Source organism: Buceros rhinoceros, unplaced genomic scaffold (assembly GCF_000710305.1).
Source record: "Buceros rhinoceros silvestris isolate BGI_N320 unplaced genomic scaffold, ASM71030v1 scaffold1045, whole genome shotgun sequence".
Lineage (NCBI taxonomy): Eukaryota > Metazoa > Chordata > Aves > Bucerotiformes > Bucerotidae > Buceros > Buceros rhinoceros.
This window is the reverse complement of record NW_010413231.1, coordinates 41,678-63,618: the sequence shown is the minus strand read 5'-3', so window position 1 is coordinate 63,618 and position 21,941 is coordinate 41,678. Positions and strand designations below refer to the sequence as shown.

Here is a 21,941-nt window from a genome sequence, read left to right as displayed (position 1 = left end):
GCTGAACTACAGCTTCTCTTTCATCTTGTAAATGACATTTTTCATAAATGATGTTCTTAATCACTCCTGGGGATAAGGGATTAGAAATAACTACTTCTTCTTGGCCAAAAGCTCCAAGTGTCACCTGAAAACAATTCAGAAGATATGGATAGGAATAAAAGCACCGTTCAAGCAGTTCAGAAATGAAACTTAATGAACTCTGCTCTTCTTGCTGAAATTATTTTTGTATTGTGACATTTTAGACAATGACTGATGCTAGTTAATACTGTTAGTTGGGTGCTATTAAAATAACCAAACTCTAAGGACTACAGTAAATACAGAAGAAATTTTTGCAAATCAAAACGCAAGGCCACTGCTTCAGTTCCAAAACCAGCAGTATAATCGTGACTGTACATTAGGTTTAGATAGTCTTTAATTTCTAACATTTCAGCTGTGGAGCTCACTTAAAATTCAGAATCAAATTCATAGCTTTGTTTTCCAGTTTCTAATAGTATTCTAAAAATTACAGCCGCCTTCATTCTAAAAAAATGTATTGTTGGTACTGGATTATTAACCACAAAAAAGGGCTTTTAATCCACTGTCAGTAAAACACAGCAACACTGATTTTTCTCCTGTGATCAAGATTATTATTAGAAGGACCAGTGGAGGCAGGTTAGGTTAAAATAAACAGCTACAGACCATGCCGCGTGCAGGTGCAGCTTCCTCTAGAGCTATGCAGCGCCAGAAGCACATACCCAGCCCTGAGTCTGGAGCAGACAGACCAATCTGTCACAACAGCGTTGCATATAGGTAGAGTGTACACGTATACATATTTTAATACAAAAACACGTAATATCCCATCACTATTATTTGGAAACAGCTCTTCCTGAACTTAATGAAAATGATTGTGCTGGGAGAAAAACAAGAGTCCTCCTTAGAAAAGGAACAAACACTGATGATGGTTTTGTTTGGAACAGATAACTAAAATCCTGAAAGACTTTTTGCTCAGTTGTCACCCATCTCAGTTACAGAAAGAGTGGCTCTATCTTAAGTTGTCGTAAAAAGAAGCTTTAATACTTGACTCCATCTACTTTTCTGAAATAAATGGGCATATATATAAAATCCAGGGGGTTGTGTAAACAGTGCCTCTTCCCTTAATTAGACACCGAACTGTCTTTTCAATATTATTCTGTCATTAAATTTATTAGCCCATAGTATATGCAAGTATTAAAGCTATTTGGAACTTTGAAAAGAAGCATCAGAGGCCTTCAAAATTAAGAAGCCCATTTATTTATTTTAATAAATTTCTGAAGAGTAAAGACTTACCTGCTTGCCCTGAACTAAAACGTTAGTAATAGATGGTGCAAGGCTGTCCACTAGTTTACCTAAAACACTTGCTGCGAAGCGCACAACAGACCTGAGGGCAGAAAACAGAGCAATCCCACTACATATCAAGAGCTAGTTTAATGAATTCAGGTATAATTTTGAAGTTTGCCACAGCAGAGATCTCAAAACTAACTCAGTAAATACATACATTATTTACAAAGCGGAATTTCGATCAGATTTTTGTGTAATGTTCCATAGTTTTTCGTTTTTTAGTTTAGATATAGGTCAATCGATCAAAAATAAATTCAGTTAGAACTCATTAAACTACAGCTCCATAAAAGGCTTGTCATTCTTTTCTCAGAATCATCTTGAAAACAGACAGGTAAGAAAGAAATGGCAGGTCCTCTTGTGACATTTTTACCATTTTGCAAGATAACCTTGGTACTTTTTTAGTCTATTTAAGAAAGAGTTAGAAAGATTTTTCAAGAGAAAGTACAATACGTAACACCAAGAATTTGTTTTGTTTCCCATGCTGAGGTAGTATTTTGCACGTGTAGCGTGAAAAGAAAAAAGCTTGTGTAAAACTGCTAGGTTAAAAATTAGCTGTAACTTCTAAGAAAAACAATTTTTCATATATTCAGTTGATGGTTAAAAATAAAAATACTTTTAATAAAAACACAAACCCAATGGACCCATCCATATTTGAGCTTTTCCAGTACAAGCTTTGAGGCTTCTAAGAATCCCTTATTCAGATAGAGTGAACAAGCTGTAGTGTTCTACAGCATTAGTAAAAATTGAAACAGATGATGTTGATTCCTGAGAAAACTGCTACGCACTTCATAACGTCAAGAGCAAAGCATTTCAACAACGCACGAGCTGATACTAGCAAAATGCAAATAAGCCAAAAAATAAATCTGACTGAGCTCCATCTCAGACTTCCAGGCACTTTACCTGTTTCCCGTGTACCAGTAAGGTAGTAATATGTGGGACTATAGAAGAAGAAAATTTCTGTGCAAATGCAGCACTGTAGCGCAACACCAACCTATATACATATGTCACATGGCAATCACGGAAGAGAAATGAAAAACAGTTTACATGTTGTTTCTAAAAATACTTCTGATTTTTATTCATTACAGAAAATACCAGCGAAGTGTTTTGGTTCTATCGTATTATTGGCAAAGGCCCATTTAACTGTATGAACGAACAGGCTAAAATGAAAAGCAGGTTTTGTATTTACAGACTCTTCTGTTAGGACTAGTTAGAGAATGAGAGAACAGAATTCAGGGTGGGCTCAACTCTTTCTTTAATAAAAAGAAATGAAATTTATACTGAGCTTCAGGGCAAAGAAATTAATAAACAATGTGTAAATACCAACCTACTTGCTGAAACCTTTTAAAGTTACTCTGACAAAGTCAGGCTCAAAACCAATTATTTTGGGGCAGTAAACAAACTGTAAGCGTATCAACTTCGACTGATTTATATTTCATCACCAACCTCGCTACAGAAAGCTACTGACAATCTTCTATCATGCCCTATAAGAATATTAGTATTCTTGTTATTTGAATTTAACGAGAACTGTACATCAGCAACAGCATTCATAGCAAAACCAGCTTATCAGTCTTCTGTATTTTAAAAGAGTGAGAAAATACTACCAGCGTTTTTTAAAGCACTGTAGACCAGATCTTCAGCTGCAATGAATGAAGGCAATTTTGCCAGTAAAGCTGTCCTTCCCACCCGCTCCCTGCACCCCCACTCCCCCATAAGTGCACAACGATCCAGCTTTACCCTCTATAAATAACACATTAGGGAAAAAAAATTTGGTGAAAAAAAAAAGAAAAGGAATGTGATACATGTATACAAACCAGAGCTTTTTGCTGCCAGCTCGTCTATAGATTCTTTCAATATGCTCAGCAACAGTACCTAAATGCATTGGGGTGGGGGGGAAAAAAAAAAGACAAGACACAAGCAAAAAAGATGTACAAGTTTTGATTTAATAGAAATAAGGTAAATTTGATGAGATCAGTTCTGAATCAGCTTCAGTAAAGTACTTACCTATTGTGTTTAACATCTAAAATGTAGCTGCAATCCAGTCCCCCGCTACCCAGTTGTCACGGGAGAAGCCAAACTGGAGTTCAGCTAGATTTGCTGCTTATGCTAGAAAGAGACCTATGCTATCACCTATTCCTACAGCATATTGGGGAAAATTAATCTACTTACAGATTTGGCCTATAAAGGTTCATCCCCATCGTAAGAACATCCTCAGGCTGCAGACTGTGTTTTGGATACAGGATGTAGATACTCTCTCCACTGCCTTGCCCCTTTGTTGAGCCAAAACCTACAGGAAGCTATAGGGAAGCCTCGTGCTTACGGTGTAGTTCTTGGCAGTGGTGTTATGTTTGGACAGTTTGTCATAGCTGACATCCAAGGCAGGAGTTGTTTTCAAGTTTGTATATGAATAGTAGATCACATGGTTAATCACGCAAGACACGAAGCTTGAATTTTACAGGAAGTTGGGACAGTGCAGAAGAGAGAATCTTCCACTGCTTGTGGCTCTGCCCTGAATAATCACAGTAGAGTGCCCACAAAGATCCCTACGGGACTGCGTCCGCTAGCTTTGGTAAGCAGGTGCAGTACAGCGCTGCTCTGGAGAAGCTAATTATCACTGTTGCAAAGTACGGCAGGGGATACTGGACAGGTACACAAGATGTTATATTACTGATGCACTACTCCCCTTCTCCAAGCCGGTTTTCTGTGTGCCAATACCAGAGAGAACATTTTGTGAAGGGTTATGTATTGAAGTAGCATCCTGATGTAAAGACGTGACTTAAAAGTGAAGGCAGGAAATGGGAAGAGCGCTGCTTCTAAGTCAGAGTAGGTACTCCAGGATTCAGAGAAGCCACAAAGTACCTTCACCAGAACAATAGATACCATTCTTCTGTCAGCCCATAGCTGATCATAGTGCATCACCTTGTAAACTGACCTCTCTTCAACAGTGCAGGGGGTCAAGTGGGGACCATTATGTTAAAGGTAAAAGTAGTGACAAATATTCCATTATGTAGGTGTTATGTAGATTCTACATTTTAAATTCCCAGCTGGAATGGCAGTGTTTTTCATGCCAGGCACATACTGGTGAACAGTAATTTCGTCTATAATGGCTGTAGTGGAAGACGACTCACAAAATCATAGCCTGTGACTGTCAGCTGGAACGCCCAAGGTTCTTCAGTTCTTATTTTCAGTTTTATGTTTTATCGATTGTATGATTATTTAATGTCAGTCTCAGTAATCTCCAGTCACAGGAAAACAGGAACTTTTAGTCAGTGACTTACACTGTTTAATGCAAAGTGCACATTAAAAAGGTTATCTGCTATTTCACAGGGGATGGCTCAAAAACATTATACGAGTTCGCTCTGAACAGTCAGACACACAACAGTACTTCTGATACAGCGGTTTCAGAAGAATTTTGAAGTTCATCATCATGAGCTCATGGTCAAAAGTGGTTATGCCACTTGCTTACAGAGGTGAGGGAGTCTGCCTCAAGTTGTTTCCGGAGCAACGGACACAACCTAAAGGGGCTAAACGGAGCTGCTGAGGCTCTAGAAGCCCGACAACAGTACACATAATAGTGGTGCAAAAGCCTGCTTCAGAGGCTTCCATACCTAACACGCTGATTCTGGATCCTCACTGTATTTCAACAATACAGCAGTACGGATATAATATATATTTATGGCAAAATGACAACTCCTCACAAGAACCATCTGTCGTATCTAAATTATTAAAGCAGGACTCTAAGACATGAGCTGGTAAGTTACACTGCTTGATAAGAAACTAACTAAATATTGCTTGATCTTAACATGCCTCTTTTTCTGAGGAGTATTCATATATACAAAGGCAGCTGACAAGCAGCCTTTGGAAAAAAAGGCAGCACAAAAGCCACAAGCCTCAGAAGGCTCTTCTCAATTATTTTATATTAATTTAAATCCTGTGTTCTAATACAACACCATAATACAAAATTGAGTAAGCTTCATAGATCTGTTGAATCAAAGTCTGATTCCATAGAAGTAAAATAAAAATTCGGTATAAATCTTCATACATTTCAGACTGTTACAGACACACAAACCTGTCTTCAGCTTCAGTTTTCTATACCAGGTCAAATCCTCTATTTTTTTAAATCCATGTGTTCAAAATTACAACCAGATACAGCCGCCAGCCTACAATCAGTCTAAAGAATTCAAATATTTAGCAGCTCATGCCCCACCACGTTCTGAATTTGCACGTCCCATTTAATGCAGAAGTTGCTTTAAATGGCAAAGTCAAGAGCTACACAACTACTTGCATGCATGGCCATTATTCGTATTCATTACAACTAAACATACGGCAGCTTCCTGAAATACTCAGAACAGTCAAATGAAAGAAGCTCTTACCTTCCTTGGTGATAAAATTCGGTCCTTCCCTTTTAAGCAATATACTCGAGAGTAATGCTTGGCTGGCTAGGCAATTGCAGTCCTTAAGAAAAACAGCGACAACACGACCACAAATAGCCTTCAGATTTTCAGTGAAGCAAAACCAGAAGAGCTATTAAAAATCTCAAGTGAAACCAAAAGACTTGTTTTTTCCCTAATGAAAAGTCTACAAATTCTGTTTTTAAGGGGACTTCACAAGTATTTCATACCCTATGTAAGCAGTTGTCACTGCTGCTTGCAGAGCCTTCTCCGTGGTTCAAATCAAGTTGTAATAAATTGGCCTCAGAAACATTTCCTGATTTCCTGTCCTTGGGTCCTGTCATTTACAGCAGAAATGCTTGCAATGACATAGGTAACCAAGAGAACCAAGCAGAATGCTATCAAACACTGGATCTAAATCCAGTCACTGGTAGTTTTCTTCTAGATACAGGAAAACTGCCGGATTGGGATTCTCCTTTGGTATCACTAAGATGTTACCAGTCTATCAGAGTCAAGAGGAACTGTGGAAGTCTTTTGAATTTTAGTCTAGCAATAAAGTATCTATTCATACCACACATGTCAAAGGCATCCCCTTCTAGATGGTCATTTATTACCAAACGATTTGGGTAGCTGGAGGAAAAGGAATCCAACAGTTACAGCAAGAGAGGCCAGAAAATTCTGTGATGTTATGATAAAGGACTGTCAGGAGGCAGATTCCCTAGGTATGAAGAACATCAGACGTTTTACGTTACTGAATATATAACTTCCCATTGAACCGTGACACTAAGCATTCACGGAGGGTGCTGTTAAAAAATGAGAGTGAAGCTACACTGTATAGTTATAAAGTTTTCTTACATTAAGTTTCTGCAGGATCTCATACGTGGACTTGTTTTTCCAGTCATTAATGTTTATATCTGGTTGCTGCTCAAATTCAGAAGCGTTTGGAGTACTAGACTGTCTCTTGACTTTTGAATGTTTTGGAAGATCCAGCTCCTCCAAACTCTTAAATACAGGAGCCCTGAAAGACAAGTATATTAGTTCTTCACAGTTCAGAAAATATTTTAATTATCAAACGCTTCATCATTATTATCTACATGTAGCCTTACTCTTCTGTTTCAGTGATTCTTAGGAAGTCAAGTTGTTCAACAACTGCTCCAGATATTAATGTCTGAAATGAAAAATTGAAAAAAATCAAAAAAGATGCAGAAACATATGTAACTATATATTTGTCTTTTGATCTCAACATGTTGCTGGTGATTTTCTTTGAGCAAGTAGTTCCTTTATCTTTAGTTCTGAATATCTTTATACTTCCAGAGTATTTTTCCTCTTTCTTAAGGTCTTGCCTAAGATAGCAGAAGTCTCTCAGGGCTGCTGTTTCTTTTTTCCTGGCATTCTGTTGTCCTTCTGCCTGCAATGGACAGCTGAAATATGCGATGTCTAGCCCCTCCCAAACAGGTCTGATAAAAACACCTGAGATCGTGGGTCTGCATTCTTCAGAGTTCTGCATGATACCCATGTTCTGGGTCACATACTACTCACTGTTTCAGGGATCGCTGAAGACAGGTAGTTTTCCTGTCAGTCTCGGTGGCATTACAGGAAAACGCATCGTAACAGCATTTCCTACTCCAGAGGCACTCCTTGGTCCAAGCATGCCCGCCTAAGATGCATTTGATGCGCAAGCTTACAAATACTTCTGTCTTGGAATATTACATACCTAAAACTCAATTTTGCTTTTATCTGATTTAGTCATTACAATTAATTCACTCCAAATTTATATGAATTTCCTATTTGTACATTGCCAGGGGAAACGTACTGTATTACAGCATTTTTAATACTGCTTTTTAATAGTTCTCACGAGCTAAACAACTCTAAGTGTAGTGTGTACTTCTAAAATCCATTTTCACTATGCACAAGTTGCAGTAAAATCCTGGATGTGACACTATGAGATGATTGACTATAAAAATGCTTAGCTTTAATTGGTAGCATCATTCATTTTTTATTTGACTAGCTTATCTGCTTGAACACGTGTTGACAATGAAGGTGAAAAATCAGAAAAGAGCTACAAGTCTAGGCATATCTATTTTTAAATTAAATTACATTTTGCATATGTTACCAAAATAAAGAGCATTCACCCAGTTCTATCTCTAGGCATGTTTACACATACGTATCTAAAAGAAGCAACTGAATACAATTGTTGGAATATTAATTAAATATTATTAAGATGAATTATTTAAGAAAACACCATGGATTAGACATGTCCCTCATCCCAAATACTCTCCCATAATGAACCAAGGCTGCTTCCAAATTGTGACAACTGTGCAGCAAGATTGAGAGGTTAGAGTTAAACTGATGGACAAAGCACACCAGATTCCACCAGTAAACGCACTGATTGCCAACGGCTACCATTCATTTATAAAAGGGGTAAAAGGAAGATGTAAAGGCTTTGGAAAGCTGCAAAAGAAAGAGGGATGTTAAGAATAAGTAAGAGATGAAAGACAATTTACATTTAACCCAAACTAGTTTTTATATTCTTAGCTTAATGCCATAACAGGAAGTAAATCTTAACAATTGATATGCTGCAACATAATTAAACATGACATAAGCGAAGTTAGCACATTGTATTTAGGCACGTGGTAAGAATTTATCTCTAGAAAAAGCGTAAGACATCCTTACAGGGTTTGGTTAATAGATTCCATTCAGAAATCTACAGGGGACTGAACAGTACATTTAATGAAGCGGCATCAGGGCCCTGCTACAATAATGGGTCTCTCAATGGCATATCCCTTGGAAGTGATTTCTGTCAACCTACAAAAGTTTCCAGCTCTTCACTTCTGTATTAACATTCTGTTATTAAGCAGATCTGATTTTGCTTTGCTTTCAAACCTCGTCATTCTGAAGCTTGGGGTCACAGCATAGTTAGACACAAATTCATCAGCAGAAGTGAAGCAGGGGCAATGACCAAGGGCAGACCTGGGAGGGCAGAAGGCGCCTGTGCTGGACCTGTCACCAGTCTCAAACAACTACAATCTTAACCCGGCACCAGAAGACTGCCGGAGCCAGGCTGACAGCAATTCTCCTCTGTCACTCCTGCCCGAGCAGCTCCTCTGCTGGCTCTGGTGAACGCCTGACTCTCAGAGCACAGGGACATGCCCACCACTTAGCTGCAGAGGCCAGGCCTTAGAGCACTTAACCGCAGCTTAACTATTTTCAATGGCAAATCACGACCAGGGAATGGTAACAGAAGCAGCCTCAGGGAGCTCACAGTACATTTTTAAAGCACTGTGCCTTTTAAGGTGCCTTAAAGCCAAACAAACATTTGTAGTTTTACTATGTACTCTTTTTAATGGCTAACGAATAAAGCAGAGACTGCTAACATCTTAAAATATTTTTAAAATTACTTATTTTTTTAAAAAAAAGAATCTTTCCAGAAGGGCAGTGAGTATGGAAGGGGAAGGTCACTCCCTGAGGACTGTACAAGCATAGTGCTTAAAGTAAGGACACATTAGGCAGACTGAGGAATTTCTTACCTGATAATACATCGGTTTACTCAAATGCAAGGCAAAAAAACCTCACTGCAGTTATATTTTAAAAAAACCCCAGCCACAAGAACAAATGCTGTCAACAAATGAAAGGTTTTCCATGGACAGTGATGTCATTTGCTATGGGAAAATGGTAACAGGAGAAACTACTTGACCTACATGTTACCAGCAGAAATATATAATAATACATAAATACTGGAAAGATTACAAGGATATTTTAAAGCACTATAGCTATGAGTATTTTATTTACAAATGACCCAGCTGTTCTACACATACACGATTTTCTAGGGAACATAAAATGATAACTGTGTCTTCAGTCTTCTTTCTTACAAAAACAAGGGTTTTCAGTAGGTGTAACTAGCACACACCAGTATCTAAACCCAGCACCTGACTCAGTCATTTTCACATTTTAATAATGCAACGTTCCTGCTTCAGGATTAATTCAAACAGCAAGGATGTTAAAACTGTATCTTAGTTCTTGTAAGAATTTTAATACATGTGAAGCACACACCTCCATTGATTATCTAATCAAAAGAAATCCTTCAATGCTTGACGTCACGGATTTATCCTTTGGTGGTAATTTCACAAGATTAAAAAAAACCAAAAAACAAAAAACCACAACAAACCACCTTTACCCTTCTGAAAATCCTCTCTGAATATTATCGCTTTCAAAAGACTCATCAAAAGGATGTTTCTTCCGATATCAAACAAAAAATACCAAAAGTCTTTGTTGGTTCCTTAATTTTATGATACTAAATAAAATACTCGAAAGTATACAGTAGGAATACTGGTACTAACACGAGGAGGTAAGAACAAAACATTCGGGAAAAACATCATACCTGTACTCTGTCGACATGGACTTTTACTCCTCCAACAATTCCCTTTCTAAACGCTGCCAGCATATCCAGTATTGGATTGAATCTGCTCCCTCTGAAATTCGAAACAGAACTCTATTAATCTTGCAATCCGGAAAATACCACACTGCAAATGATGCTTTTATCTCTCTGTACCTTATATTGTCTTCACGGATAAGTACAACAAAGAGCGGACGACCGTGCATTTTCCAGTACTGCTTGATGAACTGCAGTGCATTCTAAGTAAGAAATAATACATTAGTCACAAAAGAACAAAGAAACAAACAAAAAAACCACAAGCGCAACATACCAGAATACACAGGACATTAGAAGAGCTATCTTAAAATAACAGCACTGAAAAAAACCCAACAGATAAAAAAACCCTAGCTAATTGAAGCACTAACAGATTTCTTCAGTTGATACAAGCCGCTTTCTCACATCTTCTGAAAAGACTCGTAGCACATCTATCCATCAATCACAGACTGACCCTCTAGACCGAGTGCACCGCACTGAACTACACGTAATGACGTAGTAAGTATGTGGGGGCACTGAGGGCTTCAATCACAGCCACTTGGCATCTTCTGTGCGCTGGAGGGAGCTGCTCAAGCACAGGGGACTGAACAGGTAAGCTGCACGCCTGCCTTACAGGTAGGGAAGAAAGGCGATTTGGAGCATTTGTGCAAAGTAGTTCCTCCAGGTGAGTTTTTCCTATTACCTGTAACCAGAGCGGTCTCATTGCTGTTCTCAGCCAGCAACATTCATTTCCTCAAAGAAACAAACAGTGATTTTCTTGCTGCACTACAGTACTCCCAATCGCTTTTGGGTGGGATTTTGTCAGATGTAGACAGTCACTAGAACTCGTACTGGGCTGACACGATATTCATCTTAATACGCTCTCCAGCATAAACGGCAAGTTTATTTTTACATTAGGCGAGTACGCACTCTACAGCGTTCCCCTTTCTATCTTCCGTTTTATCACGCTTCACAGTTGATTCTTATACAGACTATTTTTGTCAGTTTCTCGAAGGAAAAGTTACAGATACATACCTTAATGTCATCAATCAACATCATAACATCCTGAGACATGTAGAAATCACTTAGATCAAAAATGATTGAGTAGCAAACTACAGTCTTTCCTAGTATTCGATATATCTGTGGAGAGAGAAAGCTTCCATTAATCTTTTCTTGAAAATATCTGAAGCACTGAAGCAACTGAAAAGGAAGAAAGGTATTTTGAAACTATCAAAGTAATAGTCAATCTAGAACAGTTGAATTAAAAAAATATTTAAGATAGAAGCTCCACATCTAATTTTAGGTGCTTAGCTTCTTACTAGGTATGGAGATCCACATTCCGCTGCAACTGAAGCGGTTCCACCATTCAGCCTGGTTTTGGCCCGAAGAGGCTGTAATGGATGGCTAGGAGACGTACGGCCGTTCAGTGGTACGACAGAGCACGCACATTCATAACAGCAAGATGCATTACAAGGACTTGAAATTACGATACGTGCGGAAAATAAAGTTACATTTAAATTCTGTTTACAACCAGGCACTAAATCAATGTTTATCTGAAACAGACATCGGTAACAATAATACAAACGTTTCTTGCAACAACCTTTGATGTTCCAAGGCATCCTATAGGTCTGTCTGGTCTTCCAGATAATCCCAATTTGTCATTGACCCCCAAATGGAAGTAAGCCTGTGAGAAAGAATCATGAAAACTGAGAGAAACCTATTTATAAACCTTTCTTATGCTCCTGCAGTCTCACACAAAGCTGTGTGCAAACTGCGTTAATTAGAAAGCAAGATTCGTACAACGTGGTCATTATTTCTACTGGTTTTTTGTTTGGTTAGTTTTTTTAAACATACACTTACATGGCACGATTACTACACCCAGAGAACACTAGATTTGGTAAATTTACAGTTCAAAGATCAAATTTAATTCTTTTACAGCAAAGAGAAATCAACTCTGTAACTGAAGCAAGAAACAAGATGCAAGAAGACAAGACTGCTTGGGTCCCGTCACTTCTGGCAGACCAGTACTCTGCTGTAGGTGTGGGACAACAGCTCCCCTTTCCTCCTCATCCTGAGAACAATTTTGGGAGGATGAAGGATTTTCACCTTACTTATGAAGGTGAAATACAGTTAATGCTGGTTTACATTTAGAGAGCAATGTCCTCATCAGGGGTAAGCAGGAGTGCTGGGTAGGATCTTGATACCATGATGAGATCACACGGGGGCAACTTCAGGCGCAGGCAAAGCCCCAGAGTCCCACCTATCTGTATAGCTGCAAATTTCAGCTAAAACTTGTTGATTCCTTTATCAGGTCTTATTTTTACCTTCTTACTCGTATTATTTTTCTAGTCTATGTAGTTAAAATATTTTTAAGGTCTTCAAATTGCTCATTGAAATAATTTCTTGAGGGATCATTTTCTCAAAGATCATTTGCATTTATTGTCTGGCCAGTTTTGCTTTCTTCAGAGTTATTCTGATGTGAGTACAACAGTGAAACAATAATACAGGAACTTTAAAGATCTTCAGCGCAATTTTAGTGAAGGCTTGCAAAATTAATGCATCACCAACACATGCAAGAGGGAACTATCTCATTAGTCATTTCTTGATCCTTATTAAATTATGTATGTCTAGTATTACTTCAACTGATATAGTTTCGTAAGACTTGCATATTAAAGAAATAATCTTCATTTATTACAGTATATGAGAATAAAACCATTAAAAAAACCAACTAAGCTGTGAGCAGGACAGTATCAGTTAAACCAGACTGAAAGCTGTAATTTTTTCCTTATTTGAGCTGTTTTGGATAAAGAACCCACTATTACTGAAACTTGAGACATCCAGAATTCAGACCATTTTCCTCAGCTCAGTCTTCCTTTATGCTATAGAAAGATAACTCAGAAGCAAATGAAAGGGAACATTTGAACAATCATTACACTCAATAGCTTTTTACTGCTGTCAGCTTGGGGCCTTCCTGACATTGCCTGTGTTTCTGCATTGAACTCCTTGAAAAAGAACATAAACAAAATTACCTACATCACCTGTTCATACAGACTCCAGCAACCATAGAGACATCAAAACAACTTTAAATAACCCATCTATACATAACAAAGCCAAACCAGCTTGTCCTAGTAAATAATGGAGTCTAGAAGAATGGCAGTGGACATTTTAGTTCAGCGCTAAAAGAACCTTCATTTTGCTAGAAGGTAAAACAGTTTCCTTAACAAAAATAAAACTCCAGTGCATTGTAATATTCTCCCTTCCCTTGAAGACTCTTTCTTTAGCTTGAGTCTTCATGTTGTCACACAGTCTACTAAAGCAGTTTCATTTTCGACTAATTGCTTTCCATCTTGATCCGTTACAAGCAAAACATCAGGTTAGATTCAGCACCAGAGTATCAGAACCAAAGTGCAGTTTCATGCAGGTCCAGCTGCTTTGAGCAGGTCGGTTTGGTTTTTTGTTTTGTTGGGTTTTGGTTTCGTTTTTTCATTAAGATGCCCTTGGATTTGGGGGTATTAAAGCTGCTAACAGCAATAAACGGCTGAGAGAGCAGACTGGACTGTCGGGTCAGTTTAGGAGGGTGACTCAAACTAGAGCAGACTTTCACATTCTCTGTCTGTGTTCTTTTATCTGTTACCAGTCTGTGCTTAGGGAGCATTCTGCCATCTCCTGCAACGTGCTTCCACTACATACATACCCTTTGCCTACAATGGCATGCACCTTGTCCCATTTTCTTGTTTTCTTCCACCTCTCAGTCCTCCTGCTACTCTTTATGAGTCTGTTTACATGACCCCCAGTTCTGATGTTCCTGAGTCAACATCTTCCCCCACCCATCTGTTTCTTTTTACACTGCTTGTTTGGACACATGCCCATTTTGCCTGTTCATGTCTAGAGGTTTAAATTGTTGTCATGTGCCATTACACCAGTTCAAAAGTTTCTAATTAGAGTGAATTAAACACTTCTGAGAACTGACAGCATGAGAAGAGCAAATACTGAGATACATGTTCTCTGTGAATCAACCCTCTTTTCCCCAAAATACAGGTAATTGTTCCAGCATTAGCTGCCCCTCCTTTCAAAGGATAACAAATACTGCCAAGGGTGGTTTGTTTGCTTCCTTTTGCCTTGTATCAGGTTTTTGCATAAGCCCAGAGATCAAACCTCAGTTCTCATAACGCCCCAAACACCTCCATTACTTCAACTTCATGCTGAAGTTACTTCCTAGTGGGCGGTTTGCATCAGGTGATTTACTATTTTCATTATATTCTTTTTAAAAGTAAATTGTGATGAGGTGGATATACTTATGACGGATGGGTAGGTACAAAGAAAATGTCAGAATTGCCAAATGTCTCACCCGCTTTGAAAAATAATTCCTAACACCGTGGTTGTCACAGCTAGGAATTTAATTGATAATAATAAAACTTAATGAAGGTCTCATCTTTTTGTCTGGGAGACCAAAGAAATAACAGATGATAGAGAGATTATATATACTTGTATTGGAAATTCACAGAGTACCCGTTAAACCAAAATTTCAGGTACACAATTTTAGCACAAATATAGTCAGAGAAAATCCATTTTGAAATACATTATCAAGAAAACTAGTGAGCAGCAACTTCCAGCTGAATCAGAGTAACAGAAAAGGGTAGATAACAAGCTTAAGGGGATACGAGGCTAATAGTTTGAGATACATTCCTACTGTTACAAACAAAACGTAGAGACAGAAAAATAATTTTAAATAGAGAACTCCTTACTTTGACAAGTTCTTTCTGAGCCCATATCTGAATTGGTTCCACCTGCTGAGGGGTCTGAGTTTGGATTCCATATGTGTTCAGAAAAACTTGTAGGCTACAAATAAAAAGACAGATTTAATGACAAATCACAGAATAATTTAAAAATTATCTTGGCAGCAGAAACACAAATTGCAGCATTATATTCTAGACCTCCTTGAATACCTTAGCAAATTTAAGATTGAACACTGTTGTTGAACACTTCCCTAAATACATTCTTGATAGAAGTAAATACATACCGCTGACTTTCTGCTATCAGGGCAACGTGTACTACCAAATCATTTTCTAGAGGACCCTAGAAAACAAAAAAAAAACCCAAACATTTTTTAGCATTGCTAAACAAGTATTTTGTTAGATATAGCATGAATAGGGTCAATGTCTATTTAAACCATTTATGAATATGATGAACATCACTGTCAGCGTTGCTTTTTCTTACTGTGTGAACCAACTGAAAGAACAACACAGGACTAAAACCTGTCAGTCTCAAAATTTAGAATTTATACAATCAATGTATTTCCTTTATGCCTTATATGACAGTGTTTTGATACACATTTTTGTCAAATATCTCAGCTATTTGGGTAAGGGATAATATTCACTTTAGAGTAATGAAGTGATGATTTCAACCCTTTACTCAGGGTTTTAATCAGACAGCTACTCTTTACAGTTACATGAAAGATAAATCACATTTTCCAGGAGATAACAGCATTTCCTCGCATTGTTTATAATACAGATACTTGGTGTCTGAAGTAAACACTCAAATTTCACGACAGGAAACCACGCAAGTAGCAATGAATTCAACCTGTTGAAGTGAAATCATTGACTCAACTCCCTGGGTCTTGAAACGGCAATTCACCTTTCTTTTTCACTGCCAGCGTGCATTACTAGCTAAAAAATGGGACGTCTGAGTTACTCCCTGTTCATTTCCTCTCTGGCATTCAACAACTGTAAATTCAACAGAACTAAGAGCAACACACTTTCATTCCCAAAATGCTTTTTGTCTGCTTTTGTCTAGAAACTATCAAGACATGCGTGACGGAAGTTAAATACATCTTCTATCCAGTGACTATATAAAATACAGCGCTTTCTGTGAAGATAGATGGATGGATGACCGTATTGATTTACAAGACAAAGTTCAGACTGAACTTGTTCAGGCATCTGCTGTGTGATACTGGTTCAGGCAGCGTTGATATCAGGTTAGATCTTGCAGATTTGAAGAAGAAATTCATGATAACATTTTCCCAAAAGTCTATCAACACTACGTTTCAGCTAAAAATTTTGGAGGTTTTGCCACTTTAAGTTTCCAATGAAAATCTGTGCACAAAGAGACCAGATTTAGAAGTCAGAAGTTCAAGCGTCATTAAAATATTTCCCTCCTCAGGATAAGGTGATCATGCTATCAATTGCATTTATCCAAACAGTATGAAAACTCAGACCCATTCTTTACCATCATCAGTGCATTATGGTTATAAAACAAAAAAGGAAAGACTCCCTTCAGAAAACAAGAGCCCTTTCAAGGCTGATTTATAGGCAGCCTGTGATTTAACTTAGGGAGTGGTCTTCAAGTTAAGACTCAATTATTGCTGCATTACTGATGAACTGAGCAGGACTGTGTAGCCATAGACCGTAAGCTGTACAGAAACCTGTCTGCTCTGCACCTCCACAGAGACACAGCTTCCTCCAACACCGTTACTAACACCTTTCATACACAGACGTGCCCAATGACATGACTCACGTACAGCAGCCAGCAAGTGGTGGCTCTCACGTGGGCCATTAACTAAGCAAATGTACCTGCAGCACAACTGGCACAACACAAGAACTATGAAAAATAGCTAGACTTTTAAAAGTATTGTGGAAAACCAGATTTGTAACTGCTGTGCAACTACAGGATTGCTGTCACATGAAACAGAGAGTTACTTCCATTCTCATGTAACATGTCAAGGCCTGGAGGATCACAAGAGGGAGAGAAACACCGATCAAAATAACAGATACAATACTCATGAAAAAGTATGTCACACTTTTCAGTAATGGTAGTGATATATTGCATTAACGAAATGTGGAGAAGCATGAAACTCCTAAATATTCCACTAAACAAATCTTGTTGTAAAAAGCTCCATTTTAACGTGTTTGATTTTGCATTTGTCTAATAACGCAAGCTAAGGCGGTGTTCACACAACATCAATCACCACCTCCCCAGGACACTGCGACAGACGCCCCCACCCTGGTTCACCCTTCTGCCTGGCGTCTTTACACTGGACAGTGGGCAGGAGGATCTGTTTCAACTATATGCTGCATGCTGTGCAAATGATAAACACACTCCAGTGTTTTCAGAAGACCAAGATGAAAGACATAGTAGTTGCCCTTCCTCTCTCAAAGAGGGAGGGAAAAAAAAAAAAAGTTTAACAGGGTTATAAACTGTTGGAGGCAGGATAAAGGCAAACCCCCCCGACTGCATTCCTGGCACTAGCAGAGGAAGCAGCTCAGCGTTAGTCTTTTGCTGCACTCTTGCTGGACAGATGCTATCACTATACGCCTTTCTGCACACACTCCCAGGAAATCTCAGAACTCTGAAAAAAATCCATTTATTTTGAAAATGTGGGAGAGCAGGCACAATATTCAAGAACACCAAATAAAATGTACCTACTAGGCTTTCCAAGCTTATGGAGCAAGTCATTTTTTTAGCACTTTAAGGCAAATACTACACACCGATTTTGCATAAATTAATAAAATGGCATCATCAAATATTTAGAGAAACATTTAAAACGTGGATTAAAAAAAGGCAAAGTCAAGACTCTCAGCCGGAACCTGAGGTTTGCTGACAGAGCAAACCTCACTCACACTGACAGCTCTGCGCATCTGCCTTTCATTCTTTAACCTTCTCTTAACGATGACCAATTTTAACTACCACTGTATCAAGAAACATGCTGCCCTGATACTACTGTAAGAGACACTAATGCAGCACCTGCTTCAGTACCAACAACCCCAATGAAATTCCACAGCCGCCTGGCTGCCATCGCAGGGACACGAACCATTCTGGGCACAAGTTCCACACTGCTGCTCAGAGGCTACAGTTGTCTAGAATTCTCACTGAACCCAGAAGTGTCCCTTAGCTACGTGTTTCCAAACGTACAGTTCTCAACTTTTAGTAGAGATGTCCCCTACATACAGGCCATGTTTCTGTCTTGTTATCTGATCCACTGCAGGTTTGAATTACATGGTTTCAAGCATTCCTCATCCCTGGGCACTCATTCCCACTGCCCATTTAAGCCAAATGCAGAAGCACATGTATATACCATGCACATTAAAAAAAAAAAAAAAAAAACTTTTTTTTTTGGTTTCCGGACCTTTAATGCAGAAGCACATGTATATACCATGCACATTAAAAAAAAAAAAAAAAGCACTATTCTTGTAGCTCTCAGGACCTCTAAATACAAAAAATAATAATACATTAAAGTGATAAAATTAATTTGAAGGAATAAAATAAAAAGCAGGCTCATTCTTGCCTTCCTGACATCCCGATAACTCATATCATACCTATCTATTAGCAACTATTTAAACTTGTATTTTATGTGTCACTTTCATTGCACCACTTAATTTGAAGGTAAATGTGCACCACTTCCTCAAAAACACAGATGTCAGAATCTTCCCTTTAAAAGCAGTCCTCCATCAGCCAAGAAAATGTACATACATCTAATATTTTCCTAGCACTTTAACAGTAATATTAGCAGACCATATATAACATGTAGATGACAATTTCTCAGTAAAAATATTTTAATACTAAGCTTAACTTACCTGATTTGAAAATCTCATGCTAACATTCCGCTGATCTTGAGGAGGTACGTAACGTCCAATGGGGTCAAGATCTTTGGGACTTACTAGTTTGTCAGCTGAAAGTAAATAATAATAAAAATACAGAATGACTTGAGTACTTCCTGCAGCTCTTGTGAAGGAGGCATGAGAATGTATTTTATGTAGTCAGTTCTGCTGCTATAATATTTATTTTAGATCAATGATTTACAGATCAAAATGACATTCTTCATTAGTTTAAAAACTAATGACATTATTATTGCTACAGCTAATTATAATACTGTAGTACATAAAATAATACTGTAGTACATAAAACCGAATCCTTTATTTTTTCACAGAACATGTGTTAAAAGAATATATGCAGATAATGGACTCCACAACACACAAGTCACATAAAAAGCCCTCGATCCACAACCAAGGAATTATTCTGGAGCTTTATCTAGAGACTCAGTGGTTACCATCAAAAATTGTTTAGCTTTGAAAAAAAGCAGACAGCCTCCATCTCAAGGTAATCACACAGCTGTAATCTTGAAAGGGACAAGGGATATCAACAATGTCTCTCAATATGGTATCTCAAGAAGAAATTGTAAAAAACACCCAATTAAGTGTATTTGAAACCTAGCAATTTCTATATGGAGTTTTTTATAGGGGAAAAAACCCCCAAACCTAAGATTCCATTATTTTAACCCAGTCCTGAAAAAAATTAAATGCTCCAATAAAAGTATACTGTTAAAAAGTGTCTCCAAATGCCTTGGATAAAGGTTCACAATCTACTGTGAACTATTACGCCCTTCAAATAGGCATCCTCCTATCAAAATCTCATTTTGACATGAAACTGTCCAATCTTCTTTTAATTTCTGCTACAGAGGAAATAATAGTGCATTTTCATTTCTCCTATATCTAAGTCAAAAATTTTGCACATATTCTTAAAAAGCTCTGCACTAGGAAATCAGCTATTAAACTAAAATAGAAATAACTCATGACTCCATTAGCTTAATTCAGCTACAACAGAAAACCAATGCTGTCCTATTAGGAAGAATGTTTCTGAATACTACACCGTGTAGAAAATTAAGTCAGCAATTTATAAACTCAAACTATGTTCTGGCTCAAGCTTAACAGTGTTAGGTAAGAACTGAGAGCTGCATAGATGGTGCAGTGGGAACAAAGTGCATGGGCAGGCAAGGAAGGACACTGGCTGGGCAGCTCTCCGAGCAAGCCACGAGGAGCCTGCTGCTGCGGGGAGCCATGCCAGCGGCTGTCAGCTACCGGATGCTGCGACATCTCCTGCCCTCAGCCTTCTGTTGAGAGTAGCAGCCTGACTCCTGCCAGGAAAAGACCCTGTTCCTCTGCTCTGCACTGCTCCTGCAGAGTCATGATCCAGGTACAGGCGGTTACGTTAAAAAACAAACAAAAAATCAACACAGAAAAAACAAAGGCTAGATTATGAAAAATTACCATGGCCAAGTGATTAATGTACTGACATGTGAATTACCAAAATACATTTTAATAAAAATAGTCATCTATGCTCTCGTCCACCCAGACTCCTTAGGCTGGTTAAAGTCATGGTAGTTACATGTATCTGAGGTACCACTGATGCTATAAAATTGATTAACCAAATGACTGCAAGATCAATAGACTCTGCCTCATCGTTCTTAAAAGCAAGAGTGGTTTCCAGAATATATGTTCTATTTTCTCTTTTCTGTCTTCTCTCTTTTTTTACATTGACTTACATTGCTCAGCAATTAAAATACATGTGAAATTATTCTGAATGTATAAAACAACTATACCAACTAATATAAAATTTAAGCTACCTTTCAGCATTTACAGCATCATTTAAAAGAAGATCTCCAGTGTCACAAATACAAGTGTATCGTGATGTGAAAGAGTTTTCTTTGTCAGCTCCTTATCTGCATCAGCCACCGCTAACAACATTTAATCCATTCAGTCTATACTCTAAAATATATTGCTAAAAACTATTAACCTAGTTCTAGGCAGCACTGAATCCACAGAAGAAGATACCAAAATTATAAGGAAAAGCACAGCGAAGTCAAGCAAGCTACTAAAGGAAAGAATAAATAGCGTGAATTTTCAGCTGCATGAACCAGCTGAATACCTGGCCTTCCTCTCCCTATTATAAAGGCTTTACAAACCTCCTCCACCAGAGCAAGAAAGAAATTCTGTGAAAAATCACACCACCATCTGCAAAACACACACTTTTTCCCTTCAGTTGTACAGGCTCGTGGTGACTTCAACAACTGCAGGCAGGCACTTTCATTGCTCCGTTGTTCAGAGCCTTCATACGCGGGACCAAAAGTTTGACTCAATTGCTTCTGTTTGCCCCTCTGCTGGAGGCAGCAAGATACAGAGGAACTGACTCAGTTTCATCTTGCTGCATTTAGAAAAATTTGGACCGCAATGGCAGACACTAGGCCCCCAGACAGAAGCAGCATCTAAAGAGGCACTACTGAATGCTGAGCAACACAGGGAAGCAGGGAGGCCACGCAAATTCAAATGACCTGCTGCCCTTGAGGCAACACAGTAACCTCTGGAATGGATGATGAAACAGGAAAGCAGTACCTTCCCAGAAATTCCAGTGTTGGCAGTCAGGCTTCCACTTAATGAGAAACCATCAACAAGCAAAGTAACACACAGGAAGACTTTCAGCAAAGACAAGATTGTTATTCAGGTAGGTTTTCACCCCGAAAGGAGCAAAATTAAATGCACCAATTATAGATCAGTAAGAGTAAGCGGAGTTCCTGATATAACGATCGCTGATGACTATACTTAGCCTTGCGATAAGATATCCAGACCCTGTTTGCAGAGATTATGAGAGAAAAGGTGAGATTGCCTGCACTTGCTTAACATTGTTGGCTAAGAGGAATTACACGAGCATGCAGTGACATGGAACAGGTGGAGCACCAGACGGACTCTGTTCTTCCACACCTAAAGATACATTCACTGCTCTTGCCAAGTCTTGAATTTTTAAACTCCCCTTCAATGTTTCTCATTTTTACCACCAACAGCTTGTTTCCCTTTACAGTGTTCACAGAAACAAAAGAGTTTTTAGAACTCAATTGACCGATTTACCAGGTAAATGCTGAGCATGTTAAAATAAAGTAACGTATCTTTCTTCTACAAGAATTATTAAAAAAAAATTAACTGTGAAGACTCTTCTGGCATAACAACTGATTTTGCATTAACCTATAG

The 21,941-nt window shown here is 38.3% G+C and overlaps 1 protein-coding gene across 2 annotated transcripts in view; it reads right to left on the bottom strand.

Moving 5' to 3' along the window:
* Positions 1 to 21,941, bottom strand: part of PHKB (phosphorylase kinase, beta) — a 70,557-nt gene that overhangs the window by 9,119 nt on the left and 39,497 nt on the right. Inside the window, exons 14-26 of one of the 2 annotated variants that reach the window (XM_010136638.1) lie at positions 18,720 to 18,814; positions 15,170 to 15,225; positions 14,895 to 14,988; positions 11,750 to 11,833; positions 11,185 to 11,289; positions 10,294 to 10,376; positions 10,123 to 10,213; positions 6,851 to 6,912; positions 6,600 to 6,762; positions 5,727 to 5,808; positions 3,168 to 3,225; positions 2,257 to 2,347; positions 4 to 124 (exon numbers count right to left, since the gene is read on the bottom strand). In XM_010136638.1, the coding sequence (XP_010134940.1) occupies positions 4 to 124; positions 2,257 to 2,347; positions 3,168 to 3,225; positions 5,727 to 5,808; positions 6,600 to 6,762; positions 6,851 to 6,912; positions 10,123 to 10,213; positions 10,294 to 10,376; positions 11,185 to 11,289; positions 11,750 to 11,833; positions 14,895 to 14,988; positions 15,170 to 15,225; positions 18,720 to 18,814 (1,185 nt within the window). Of the gene's footprint in view, positions 1 to 3; positions 125 to 1,305; positions 1,397 to 2,256; positions 2,348 to 3,167; positions 3,226 to 5,726; positions 5,809 to 6,599; positions 6,763 to 6,850; positions 6,913 to 10,122; positions 10,214 to 10,293; positions 10,377 to 11,184; positions 11,290 to 11,749; positions 11,834 to 14,894; positions 14,989 to 15,169; positions 15,226 to 18,719; positions 18,815 to 21,941 lie in introns of both variants that reach the window. The other variant, XM_010136637.1, reaches the window with a different exon arrangement.